The following is a 13,596-nucleotide window of genomic DNA, read 5'->3' on the forward strand; positions in this document are numbered from 1 at the left end:
GCATACTGGGTTTTGTTTTTGTCAATTAGTTTTCTATTTCTGTTGCTCTAAAACTTGGTAGGTTAAAACTACAGCATAAATTATCTCACCATTTCTATGGGTCGAGAACCTGGGCAGGGCTCAGCTGAGTGCCCCTGGCTTAGCACCTGTCCCAGGCTGCAAGCAAGGTGCCAGCCAGGACTGAACCACCTTAAGGCTCCACTAGGAAAGGACCTGCCTCCAAGCTCACTCATGGGTTTGTTGGCTCAATTCCATTTTTCCAAAGGATACTGAAGTGAGGGCCTCAGTTCCACCCTGGCTGCTGCCCTGTGGGGTCTTCAGTTCCTTGCCAGGTGGGCAGTTCAACAGGGCAGCTGGCTTCATCACCTGAGCAAGTGAGAAGAGCCAGAGAGAGGGAATTCAGCAAGAGGGAAGTCAGTGTTTTGTAACCTACTCTTGGAAGTAATATCCCATCACTTTTATTGTATTCTATTTGTTAGAAGCAAGTCCCTGGGTCCAGCCCACCCTCTAGGCTTTTTCTTTCTTTCTTTCTTTTTTATTGAAGTATGGTTGATTTACATTATTATATTAGCTTCAGGTGTACAACATAGTGATTTGGTATTTTTATAGATTATAGTCCATTTAAAGTTGTTACAGAATATTGGCTATATTCCCTGAGCTGTAGTTTATTTATTTTATACATAGAAGTTTGTGCCTGTTAATCTAGGCTTTTTCTATGTTTGAAGAATCCCCTGTTGTACTTGGAAAAGCCTATAAACCTCTACAGAAAATGAAAATGTCAGATGCTGCATATTCACTACCTTCCTGGTGGCTGGCATACAGATACATGATCTATGCTTATTCACTGAGGTGTGCAACTGTAGACGTTGAAATAAAAGCATCTTATGGGAAGAAACAGGGTGGTGACAACTGGGCAGTGGTATCCAAGTGCCAGGCACAGCAGCAAGGTGGAAGCACTGCGGATCCAGCACTCAATACTTCTGCAGTCCAAGCTGTAATATCTTTGCCTGATTATCTGCCTACTTCCTGGTTACCTAGACTCCAAGCATGATTCTGGGACCCTCTGGGAGATATTGTGAATTAACCAATATTTTTAAGTAAATTTCTTTTTTGTTAGATTAACCAGAATGGTTTTCTTTAGCTTGCAGTGAAGAAAGATGAGTGCTCAAATGTCCTCATGATCACTTTACTCCATTCCTTCTAGTGTCTTTATCAAGATCGGCAGCTCTCCATCTTTGCTCTTCATCTTCCATTTTCATTTCTTTTTCTTTCTTCTTTAGCCTCACCTTTTTGTATTTTTGTCCTTTCCTGTGTATTCTAAGATATGTGTGTGTGTGTGTATGTGTGTTTCACCTAATGATTTGTTTTTCTGCAGTATCAATGGGTCTTCAAATGACAACTTGACTTCTGTCATTTTTTCTTTGCATTATTTTCAGTCTTCCCCTTTGCAATCAGTTATTTCTTATTTCTACCTGCCTCTCAGGTGTATTCTTATTCATGTGAGACTGGGATTTTCATCTCTTCAGCAATCTCTTCTTTCCAGAATTTATCTACTCTTAAATTTTATTGAGCATAAAAGCAAATGTTTCCCCCAGCTAACCTTTGTTTTCCATAGTAAAAATTTTTTTTTTTTTTGCGGTATGCGGGCCTCTCACTGTTGTGGCCTCTCCCATTGCGGAGCACAGGCTCTGGACATGCAGGCCCAGTGGCCATGGCTCATGGGCCCAGCTGCTCTGTGGCATGTGGGATCCTCTCGGACCAGGGCATGAACCCATGTCTCCTGCATCAGCAGGCGGACTCTCAACCACTGCGCCACCAGGGAAGCCCTCCATAGTAAACTTTTAAATGTAGACTCTTTTCCTGTATCTTAAGTGCTATGTTCTCTGTCATCTGAGATGCAGAATCCTTTCAAAGATCCACTAGTATGAGGAATATAAGTTGCTTCTGGGGACTCACTGTCCACCTGGTTGCTATTAGAATCATATCAGATTTCACCTAGAAAGCATGATGATCTGCATGGCCCTAGCAAACATGTTTTTAAAATTTAGATTAAATCTAAAGTCACAGAACAAATATGGTATATTCTGTATAGTCTTGACTTCCAAACAGGAAACTTCAAAGGCAGAATATGTTGCTTATAAAATAGGTTAACATATAAAAAATTTCCACCATAACGTGATCAAAGTCAACTGACAAATAGCAAAAAAATTTAGCAATAGTCATGTAAAGATTAATGTCTTTAATGCCCATAAATATATATAATGCTTACTATAAATATTATGGATTTATTATAATGTATTGATAAGAAAGAAACTAATAATCTTATAGACATGGGCAAATGTCACGAATAGATAATTCACAGAAAAGGAAATATAAATATTTTTATACTTGTGAAAATATATTTACCTCAAAATAAGAGAATTGCAAATGAAATACAATATGATTACATTTCTTACCTGTCATCTTGGCAAAATTATGTGGCACGCTGAGTGGGCAAAGGTTTGGAGAAATAGGAACATCATACATTGTTATTGGTGGTGTTATTGGTGGTGTACAATCTTTATGAATGTTGTCAATAGCTATTAAAGTTTAAAATTTGTATACCTCTTGCCTCAGCAATTCCACTTTGGGGCTTTTATCTTACAGATGCACTTACACATACGCTTAAAGATAGTGTACTATACTTTTTAATTGTGGCATCTTCTATAGCAGCAAAAGATTAAAACAACTTAAATTTCCATCAATAGGAAAATCATAAAATAAATTATAGGACATCATATGATGGAATACCATGCAACACTGAAAACACTGACATAACCCTGGTCATTCAAACATAGAATAATTGCCGAGATGCATTGGAAATAGTAGAAAAGAAAACAGAGTCCTGGATAGTATTTATAGCATATTATCACCTGAGAGAAATAAAAAGGAAGCACCTACCTAAATGCTGGATGTGCATTGATTAGTTCTAAAAGGATACAAGAAACAATAATATGATACAAGTCATATTATTGACTCTTAGAAAAAGCACTGTGGGACAGGTGGGAAAGGGTGGTATATAGAGTTACTTTTTACTCTGAGGCTTCTGTAGCATTTGATATTTGACAATACACATGATTTCAAAAATACAACAATCAAAGTCTTAATGAGATTGCATAATACAGCTGCCCATTTTTTTATGTACAAGTGTTTCAACTGTTCTGCATGTGTATTTTTAATGGTAAAAATTGAGGCAGGAGTAATATGACTTTTGATCCTAAGATCCTCAGGCAATTTTATAAACCAAATAAAGGCTAATTTAAAAAAATAATGTATGCAAAATTATTTGCAGAGGTATCTTGGCAGTAAATTCATTAGATAGTAAAATAGCTTTGAAGAATAATAGCCAATGCTCAAACGTTGGTCCTTTGAAATTAATATTGACCCAGAACTTGAGCAAATGACATTTAAAACACCTGTCCAATCCAGGATGTAAGCCCACGTGTCTACGTATGTGTAGATCCACAGTACACATATGGTACATTCTTTAGCTTCCTTGAAAACTGTCAGGTCTTTGATCTTTTCTCTGAAATAATTTCACCTATGTTGATGATTTCATATTAAAAAAAAACTTGGTCTTAATCTTGCATTTCCCTTCATTTCTTCCTTTTTACCAGTTAAAATTATTGCATTTTTTCATCCAAGACTGCTGGATTGAGTTTATAATGTAGTTAATCTATAGCAGTCTTTAAAATAACCTGCCAAGATTTTGAAAGGATTGGAGTTTTGTGAGTAAGAGTGGCTGCTTCATTTGTAATATTGTATTTAGGAAAAAAATTAAAAGGTCTTCAAGTCATTTTTCTCTCTAATAGACTAAGAATCAATTGAGTTAAAAAACAGACACACACACCTTGTATCTAATGGTGTTGGCCTATCCAGATATTTCAGAAATATTTTTGCTCAAAATTAGTGAATAATAATTACTGAAGCAGGAATTCAGGTTCAAAAGGAGTTTATTAAGTCATTTTCTCTACTGTTGTGTAGGTTGAAATTTTCCAGTGTTAAAAAAAAAATGTTGAGCATTGTTGACACCTAGGTTTATAATCCCCTCACTTCTCCTAACTTCTCCTTCTCTTTCCTCTCTTTAACCTCTTCCCTGCCCTTCCCTAAAAAGGAGAAGCAGATAAGGTCACCCCATGAGAAATGGTTCATTCATTCAAGAAATATTTCCTTTGGGCTTCTGTGGGTGGCTCCCAGACTCTGTTTTAGGCTTGATGACCACAGTGTAAACAAGACAAAGTTCTTGGCTTCACAAGGCTTAAATCCTAGAAGGGAGGGCAACAAATAAGCAAGTAGACTAATTTCAGATAGTGATGGGTATCTGTCTTCCATTGGTATACAGTCCCCAAATTTAGTGACTTAAAATAACACCCACTTATTTGCTCATGATTCTGTGCATTGTCTATCTGGGCAGGGCTCAGCTGGGAAGATTTACCTGCACCAGGAGATAGCAGCTGGGTTCACGTACATATTTGTAGTAAGTTGGAAATGACTGAAGGCTGGCAGTTGGCTTGGGTCATAGTCTGGGACACCTCAGTTCTACACCACGTGATCTCTCCAGCAGATTAGCTCGGGCTTATTCAAATGATGGTCTCAGAATTCTAAGCCCAGCAAGTGAAGGCAAGACCTAATGCACAAGGAATCTTAAGTGTATGTGTGTGTCATATTTATTTTTGCTCTATTAGCCAAACAAATCACTAGGCCAAGGCCTAAGTCACTGTGGAGGGTGACTTAACAAGGGCAGAGACACAGAGAGGGAAGTTATTGCAGCCATTTTTGCAAAAAAATATTCCATGTATGTCATGTACCAAGGATCCCAGATTCAGGCATTTGCATGCAGGTCTGGAGCACTGGCTTCCATGAGGTCCTGCTTACATTTTGCTTCTACATGTCTCAAAGTATATTTACTTTCTAAAAAAAAAAATGTTTTCTTGTCCATTGGAAAATCCTGCATTAAACAAAATTAAACAGTTATTTTTATCATTATCAGTAATATCAGCATTATTCAGGGCTTCTCAGGGATTTAGACATACTACCATACAATGGGAATCCCTAAAATGGGGAATTTCCCTTGTAGCATTTCACAGATTCTTTTGACAAGGTATCTTCCAAGGCAGATGCTACCCGAATCTAGACATTTGTTGCCATTAAGATTGTGGGTTCAATATGTCCAGATCTTTCAGGGATTCAAAACAAGCAAGAAAGGTTTTTTTTTTTTAATTTTATGTGAAATTGCCTAATTTGTAATAGATGTTGACAACTTGTTCAAATGTTTTTAAAATATATATATATTATAAATAAACTTTTAAAAAGAAATACACAAAATACAGCTACAAATCCAACATGGCTAGTTTATCCTTTATGGGACAAAAGGAGACTCTTGGGAAAGAACTCATGCTAATGGAGGGCAGAGTGGAGGCTCAGAGGTTTGGTGGAAGGACAAAAGGCCCAGCTGGAAGGGAAGGGCTTGTTCTGAGCACAGCACTGAATCTGGCACTCAGATTGTTCTCAGCCCAGTACGAAAGACCTCACAGAGTCCCCTTAAGGAGAAGACAATACAAGATTGAATACAAACCAACAAACTGTTCTCTATAAACTCCATGGGCACCAAGAGCTCAGGGAGAGAGAATCCCTGGTGAAAACATTGGTGGCCTCAGCTCAGTACTCTCACCATCAGTGAAGACTCTAAGCCTTGGTGTCCCAAGGAATCAGCAGGGGGAGAATCTAACTCTTTCTGATGAGTCCACTTTTCACTGATTTTTTGCTTGTCAATTGGAACAGAGATGGGAGAAAGGCAATTTCCCTACTCAGCTTTCCTATTGGAAGTAAGCTTTTCCCATGAAGCATGTTAACTGGGTCCATTCCTTTTCCTCATCTGATATGATGTATGTTCAGGACTTCAACTTCAATGGCTTTGACTGCTAAACTGTCCCCCTCCCCTGTACATCCAACCCCACATATCTGTTTATGCTTCCATCTCTATTGCAGTAAATTGTATTTTTCAAAGCTGTGCCATCCACATGCTCTAACACAGTGTGACCTTGCCATCTCCCCCATCAACAGGTGGAGTCTGTTCCCTTCCCCTTTCAAACCAGGCTGGCTTTGTGAATCTCTTGTCACGTATACAATGGAGAGAAGTGACTCTGCCTGACCTTAGGGAGGCCTTGCAGCTGTTGTCTGTTTCTTGTGGCTCCCTGGATCTACTGCAAAGTTCCTCAACATCAGCACTATTGATATTCTGGGCTGAATAATTATTTGTTGGGAGGAGTGGGTGGGCATTGTCCTATGCATTGAGAATATTTAGCAGCATCCCTGGCCTCTACCCATTAGATGACAGGAGTACCTTCTCCCCCAGTTGTAACAACCAAACCTAGCTCCTGATCATATTGTCAGCTGTCCTCTGGGAGGGCAAACTCACCTTCTAGTGAGAGCCTCTGTTCTGTAGGAAGCCAGACAACATTGAAGAAGCTCAACTACTGAAGACCGCCGTGCTAGAGACATTGCATGTAGGTGCTCCCCAGTGCACAGTCCCAGCTGGAGCCCAGCCTGCCAGCCACCCTCACCAAGGTGCTAGGTTTGTGAGAGGAGCCATTCTGGACCCTCAGAGTAGTCCATCTGCCAGCTGAGTACCATTGAGTCATCTCAGTCAACTTCACTAGAGGCAGAAGAATGACCCAGCCCAGCCCTGCCTGAATTCCTTGCCTACAGAATCTATGACATTTAATTTTCAAAAAGTCTGCTTTTTTAACCCATTATGTTTAGGACAGTTTTTATGTAGCACTAGTAAGCTATGGAGCACCTATATAGATGAAAAGTGAGAAGTAATGATGTTTTGCTATTTAATAAAAAAAGGAAATTAGTATTCATTTCTTGTCCTTGGATGTTTATTTTAATTTTCATAATTTGCTGAGGAGCAAATGAAGTTGCTCTCACTCATGTAACACATATTCATTGAGAGCCCATATTGGTGCCAGGAATCATGTTGGGTCCCAGAGACACATAGACAAATATGACATTTTTGAATCATTGTATCTGTATAATTCCCTTCGTGTATCCTGTTATCAAACCAACATTCGCACTTTTGTGAGTTGGTGACCTTGACATGACCTTCACTCTTCTGTTTTTTTGCTTGTGCTCATGCTGGTCCTCTCCCTGGAACCTACTTCTCCCTCTCCATTTTCCTAAATCGTGTCCACATTAGGGCCAAATCCAATACCACCTTGTTCACAAAACCTTATCTTATCCATTAGGCAGAATTACTTTCATCCCTTATTTTGACTTTTGCTCTTTTTCTCCTCCTCTCCCAAGCTTAATATTACATATTATCATCCTTACTCAGCATCTGGCCTTTCCACCTACTTCATAGAGAAAATGGAAGCTGTGAGCACTGAGTTCTATTGGCTTCCAACTTCTTAATCCACAAACACAACCGCATCTGTGATGCAAGCAACCTCCTGTATTAGTCAGGATTCTCTGGAGAAACAGAGGATATAGGCAGGTAGGTAGAGAGATACATAGATAGGTAGACAGATAGATATTGATAGATATTGATATAGACAGCCAGATAGAGATTTATTGTAGGAATTGACTCATGCAGTTTTGGAGGATGAGACAGCCCCTGACCTGCCCTTTACAAGCTGGAGAACCAAGAAAACCAGTGGTGTAATTCAGTCCCAGTCTGAAGGCCTGAGAATAGGGCCAGTGTAAGCCCCAGCCCAAGTCAGAAAGCCTGAGAACCAGGAACACCAATGTCTGAGGGCAGGAGAAGAAGGATTTCTCAGTTCAAGCAAAGAGAGTGAATTCCTTTTTCCTTGGCTATTTGTTCTAGTTGAGGCCTCAACAAATTAGATGATGCCTGCCAGCCTTGGTGAGGACCATCTTCTTTCCTCTGTCTACTGATTCAAATGTTCATCTCTTCCAGAGACACTCTCACAGCCACACCCACTTTACCAGCTCTCTGGGCATTCTTTAGCCCCATCAAGTTGACACATAAAATTAACCATCACAACATTTTCATAGAACTTGTTTTCTTCAATTGAAAGCCACGCTGTCTCTGCTCTGGATACACAGTCTCCGACCTCTAGGAGCCTGGGTCCTTTTTTCTCCAAAATTTCTGTCTCTCTCTCTCTCTTTCCCCTTCATTAGCTCCAGCTTAAAATAATAACCCAAATCCTCTCACAATGATAAAGGGGGAGAAGCCTTCTGAATTCTTTCTCTAAATCCATTCATTTGTCTTTTCAGAGTCAACGTTCTTGGAAGAGTTCTTTCCAATCACCGTCTCCACTTTGAATCCCTCATTGACTCTTTAATCTTATATAATTTCTACTTCCTCATCCCTATACACAGCCCTCACCCTCATCCCCATCACACACTCATTCTATTAAAACTTCTCTGGTAAAGGTGGCCACTCACTTCATTGTCGCTAAATTGCAGACAGTTTTCAGTCTCCACATCACAACCTTCTGTTATGATTGACAGTTGCCCACATCCCCCTGCTTACAACCCCCTTGGCTTTCCAGTACACCATTCTCTCTTCACCCCTGCAACTCCTTCTCATTCTTTGGGTTTGTTTTTGGGGGCAGGGAAGCGGGTGGCCTCTTTTCTCTCCCTGCACATGTGTGAATATTCTCTTCTCACATGTTCCTGCTTCTCTCCTGAGGGGCCACCTCAATTCTCTCAGACACTCCGGTAGCTTCTTCAGTCACCCAAACAGCTCCCAATTCAATGCTTCCCAGTCCCAGCCACTCTCCTGAGCCCTAAACTCATAGATTCAACTGCCTCTTGGAGATACCCACTTAATTGTCCCTCGGATATCTCCAATGCTCCAGGTTCAAGACCAAACTCATCATCTGCCTGATTAAATATGTTCCTCCTAAGGTTTCCACCTTGGGGACTAGCACTATTCTCATGGAAGCATCTGACAGAGCCGCCGTATCCTATCAATTACCAGATCCTAAGGATTCTGCCTCTGTTAAATTAGTTCACGTCCAACTACACTGACTCTGCCTTAGCTCAGACCCTCATCATTTCTCCCCTGGACTATTGCAGCAGCCTTTTAATTAACTCCCATCTCCAACTTTGTCCTTTGGCCAACTATTCTCCACTCCACTGAAAAATTTATCCTTCTAAAATAAACATTTGATGATCTTGGTGACATGATTAGAATCTTCCTTGAGAAAGAAGTCCAAGTTCCTCAATCTGGCAGCCTGGGCTTTATGATCTGATCCCTGCTCACCTTTCCAATTCCACCACTTGCTGCTTCATACCCTGCACACTGGTCACATTAAGTATGTTTGCAATTCCTTGAGTGCATCATACTCTTTCATGTCTATGACTTGCCAATGAGACATTTTGCTCTATTATTTTTTTCTTCATCTTTTTGGTATATTCTTCTCCCATCTTACCAATTTCTTAATGGCTAATCTAATTAGATGAGTTAGATAAACCAAATATTAACATTAAACCAAATATTAGCAAATTATGTATTTAGAAGATGTGTTTGTAACTCAGCAAAATAATGAAAGTATTAGAATTTAAGTATCTGGGTTTTTTGACTATTAAGATGATTCAGTGTTAAAATACATTTCTCAGTTTTGTCCCCATAGAACATTTTGAAGCAGTTTTAGTAGCCGATATGACCTTATATATCTACTCACTTATTCCCTCCACCCCACGTGCCCCTCACCTGGAAAATACACTCCATGAAGCCAGAGACCTCAGCTATAGATCCCATATGCCTAGAACAGTGCCCAGAAGAGGGTGGAAGTCAATCCACATGTGTCCAATGAAACAGTGAATAAGCGCTCAGTCCTAAAAAGCTCAGGCCCATTGTCAACTCTTTGGGTAGCCTTCCCTGATGCTCCCAAAGGAGGATAGTGTACAATCATCTTCCCTGCGGCACCCCGGGTTGTCCTCTGTGATTGCACTTAGAACAGCATATTGTAATTGTCAGTAACCCTGTCTCTTCCCACTGCCCCCTGCAACTGTATCATCACCTCCTTGAGAGCAGGGACTGTGTCTCTTATGTCTGTATCTGCAGCTTTAAGCATAGTACCAGCCATTTAGTAGACATTCAATAAATGTTTTAAGTAAATAACCCCACTGAACCTTCTATGACCACACTCTACATTCTTTGTCTCCTTTGCTGCCTGCAAACTCTTTGAGAATCAGAACTTTTTTCCCCAAGTCTTTCTCCCACTGTCTATTACCATGCTGTTCACATTCTAGACACACAATAAATGCTGAATTAAATTATCATTAGTGTTTCATATGTTCAGATAAACCTAAATGGAGCTCATCAAAAACAACAAGATGTTCATTTTTCCACTGCTGACCAACATGATGCTAGGACATGGAAACAGATGGTTAGTTGTGACTTTTATAATTATATGGAATACATTCTTTCAAACAACAAATTGCTAGGGAACCTTTGGCGTCTAGTCCATACATAATAGTTTGCATGCTTTCTTTTAGGATTTTGTAGTAAGTTTCCCATGTCTTCAATCAGGACCTCCTAGGAGGATAATTTCTATAGCCAGAGTGTCCAATCTACCACAACCTGGATAATATAGCCTGCAGAACAGTTCAACTCCCTTTGCTACCATTGTGTGCTCACCAAGTCTGTGCATTATTTATCTGTTGGGTGATAAGAAGTAGAAAATTTCCTGGTCTACCTCCTGGACAGTGTTTACTTAGCCCTGGAAAATTCTGACTCTGAATCTCTTCTTGTGAGATTTTATATTTTCTGGAACATTACTCCTGACCTACTACGATTAGATGCATCAACATTTATTTTATAGTAGCTATAACTTAATTTCCTCAATACTTGATAAATACCCTTGCACCTATATTGAGATTTGGGAAGAAAAGAGCATGTTCATATGATTTTGAGGATAGATTGCTTCAGCTGTTGGTTAATTTTATCCAAATTATGTTTAATCTTTTATAGTTTCTAATATATATGAAAACATGTTTGAAAACATGTTTGCTTATACTAATTCAAGTGTTAACATACTGATTATTTTGAGAATGTAAATTTTAATTCCAGTAGAGTTGTACTGTATCCAGGTTAGATTCTAAAATCTAATTTTGCCTATTTGGCAAAAATCATGTGTAGAAAATTACCCATCTGCCAAACAAAGGCAGACCTTCCTTCTCTCCCAAGTCCAAAGCAGCCTGATCTCTTCTCACATCACCATGGATTTGTTTCATCATTTCCACACCAAATGAAATTACTGGCTTGCATTTAAGGGCCATTTTGTATGAACAGCATATATGCAAACAAGAATTATTTTCAGTACTGTGACATGATCATGAAACCAGAGGCGCCTGGGATCAACATCAGGTTTACCTCCTATTTAATTCTCACTTAAGAGCACGTGTTCTTTGGTACAATATCAGGCAGACCAACCACCATGTGGTGTCTCTCCCTCTGTCTCTCCAAATTAGATAATCCATAGAAGTTCTTTGTGTATGTTTGGTGTCTACACTAAAAGTTTTCTTAACTGTACTCAATAGCTTATTTCAAACCCAACTGAAACCAAGAGCATGTCTGTCTAACCATCCATTCCAGCAGTTTCCCATGTCTGATCATGCAAGTCTGATTTCTGTTCTGCAGTTCTGAACTTCCCTTACTGTGGGCACTCACATAAGAACAAACTGGCTTTGTCCGTTTCTTCCACATTTTAATGAACATAGAAGAGAGTTCTGATGGCATTATTTATGTTTCTAGCTTTAGGACACTGCATTTTCTTAAATAGCTAAATAAGAAAATAAGGCGCACTCTTTCAGCCATCTTGGACCCTGTGGAGGACTTCTAAAATGACAATTATGTCTGGACGGCTGTGGTCTAAGGCCATTTTTGCTGGCTATAAGTGGGGTCTATGGAACTAGATGGAGCACACAACTCTCCTGCAAATTGAAGGTGTATATGCTCGAGATGAAACCAAATTCTATCTAGGCAAGAGATGTGCTTATGTGTACAAAGCAAAGAACACAGTAATTCCTGGTGGAAAACCTAACACAACCAGAGTAATCTGCAGAAAGATAACTCGCGCTCATGGAAACTGTGGCATGGTTTGTGCCAAATTCCGAAGCAACCTTCCTCCTAAGGCCACTGGACACAGAATCCATGTGATGTTGTACACTTCAAGGATTTAAACTTATTGAAAAGTAAATAAATAAAAGTGTGGGGAAAAAAAAAGACAAGAAGGCACAGCCTGCAGCAGACACGCCCGCATGCCCTGCCCTCCCCACCCGTTCCAATGGATTGCACTTCTGTGCTGGTGGCACCTGAATAAGGAGGAAGGGATTCTTCAAAGGCACTCACCAAACGCTCCTTGGCACTGCCTGCCAGGGGATCTTGCCTGAACTTGAACCTCCCCTACCTGTGCCCAGGGCCCAGATGGACTGGAGGGCTGCCTTCCCCAGCTGACCCATGGGAGTCCGTCCCGGGCAGAGGGCAGTAGTACTCACAGGGTAGGGCCATGGAGAGGCAGGCTGAGTGGGGCACAGGGGCTCAGGAGAACTGCTTCTGGGGAGGCAGGAGGGAAACCTGTCGGAAGGTGGATCTGCACCTGCTTCCGAGCCCATGGTGCATGCTTCCTCGTATAGGCTCCGCTTATGCGGCACGCATTCGGATGAATTAAAACGGAAAAGTTTCATGGCGGCAATTGCAGGAAACCCCAAGCAAGGGATCTTGCTGTGTGGGAGTTCCTGTGTGACTGTTCCGGCCACACCCCGGCCCCTCACCACCCCAGCAGCTAGCTGATTCTCAGCTTCGAGGAGCTGCTTTCTTCCTTTCTCAGAGGTATCCATCTAGCGGCAAGAATTATGGAGCTCAACATCGAAAAGGGATTGGGAGGTCCAACTGTCCACGTAAAGTGTCTAGCGTTTCACTTAATGCCCTTGTTTTCAGTGTCCCCATCCTCAGCCAGGAACTCCCGAGCCTGGATTTCCTGTTTCAGATTCTTCATAGACCGATTCTCAAGTCTTCTGCCAGGTAAAAAGAGCTGGAATCAGGACTGAACGGGAAGAAGGCAGGGGATGTGGGGAGGAGGATGGTAACTGCTTATAAATACTTGGAGACAATCTGTCGTCTTCAACCCCATGCTGAATACCTCATTTTTGGAGGCCTATGGTGTTTTCCATTTCCAAAAATGTCCATTTCTGGACTTCTGTGATAAAACTTGACTTGGCTTTGCCTCTCCAATTTTTATTTCAATTTCCTCTGCATTGCTAATTCAGTTACCACTCGCTGGTTTCCTTTCCAGCTTCCAAAATTATGTTGGTATTCTCTTTACTTCTATTCTTTTTATCCTACAAGCTTTTCCCTTTTCAAAAGTTCTCTAATTATCTTAATGAGGTTTTTCAAGGGCAGAATTGTTTGTACGTGTGTAATCAAATCTACACGTTTACCTGAAAGTCTCTCATTTTATTTCCTTCCCCATTTTAAAACAGAAGTTCTCTTTCTCTTTTCTCCTCTTCCCCGAGGGTTATATACAGGGGATGCTGGTGGTGATTGTATTTACAATTTAGGCTAAGAACGTAGGAGCCTGA

At 40.6% G+C, this 13,596-nt stretch overlaps 1 protein-coding gene and 1 pseudogene across 1 annotated transcript in view; one reads left to right on the plus strand and one right to left on the minus strand.

The window, feature by feature from the left end:
- The window catches only part of LOC132486711 (uncharacterized), a 30,627-nt gene extending 21,324 nt beyond the window's left edge, over positions 1–9,303 (minus strand). The window contains exons 1-3 of the mRNA XM_060094303.1: positions 9,275–9,303; positions 7,663–7,768; positions 271–366 (exon numbers count right to left, since the gene is read on the minus strand). Coding sequence (XP_059950286.1) covers positions 271–366; positions 7,663–7,768; positions 9,275–9,303 — 231 coding nt within the window. The remainder of the gene's footprint in view (positions 1–270; positions 367–7,662; positions 7,769–9,274) is intronic.
- A 2,556-nt stretch (positions 9,304–11,859) lies between these two features.
- LOC132485115 (large ribosomal subunit protein eL33-like) lies at positions 11,860–12,198 on the plus strand (annotated as a pseudogene).
- Positions 12,199–13,596: the final 1,398 nt, after the last annotated feature.

Source organism: Mesoplodon densirostris, chromosome 3 (genome assembly GCF_025265405.1).
Source record: "Mesoplodon densirostris isolate mMesDen1 chromosome 3, mMesDen1 primary haplotype, whole genome shotgun sequence".
In the NCBI taxonomy this organism is placed as follows: Eukaryota; Metazoa; Chordata; class Mammalia; order Artiodactyla; family Ziphiidae; genus Mesoplodon; species Mesoplodon densirostris.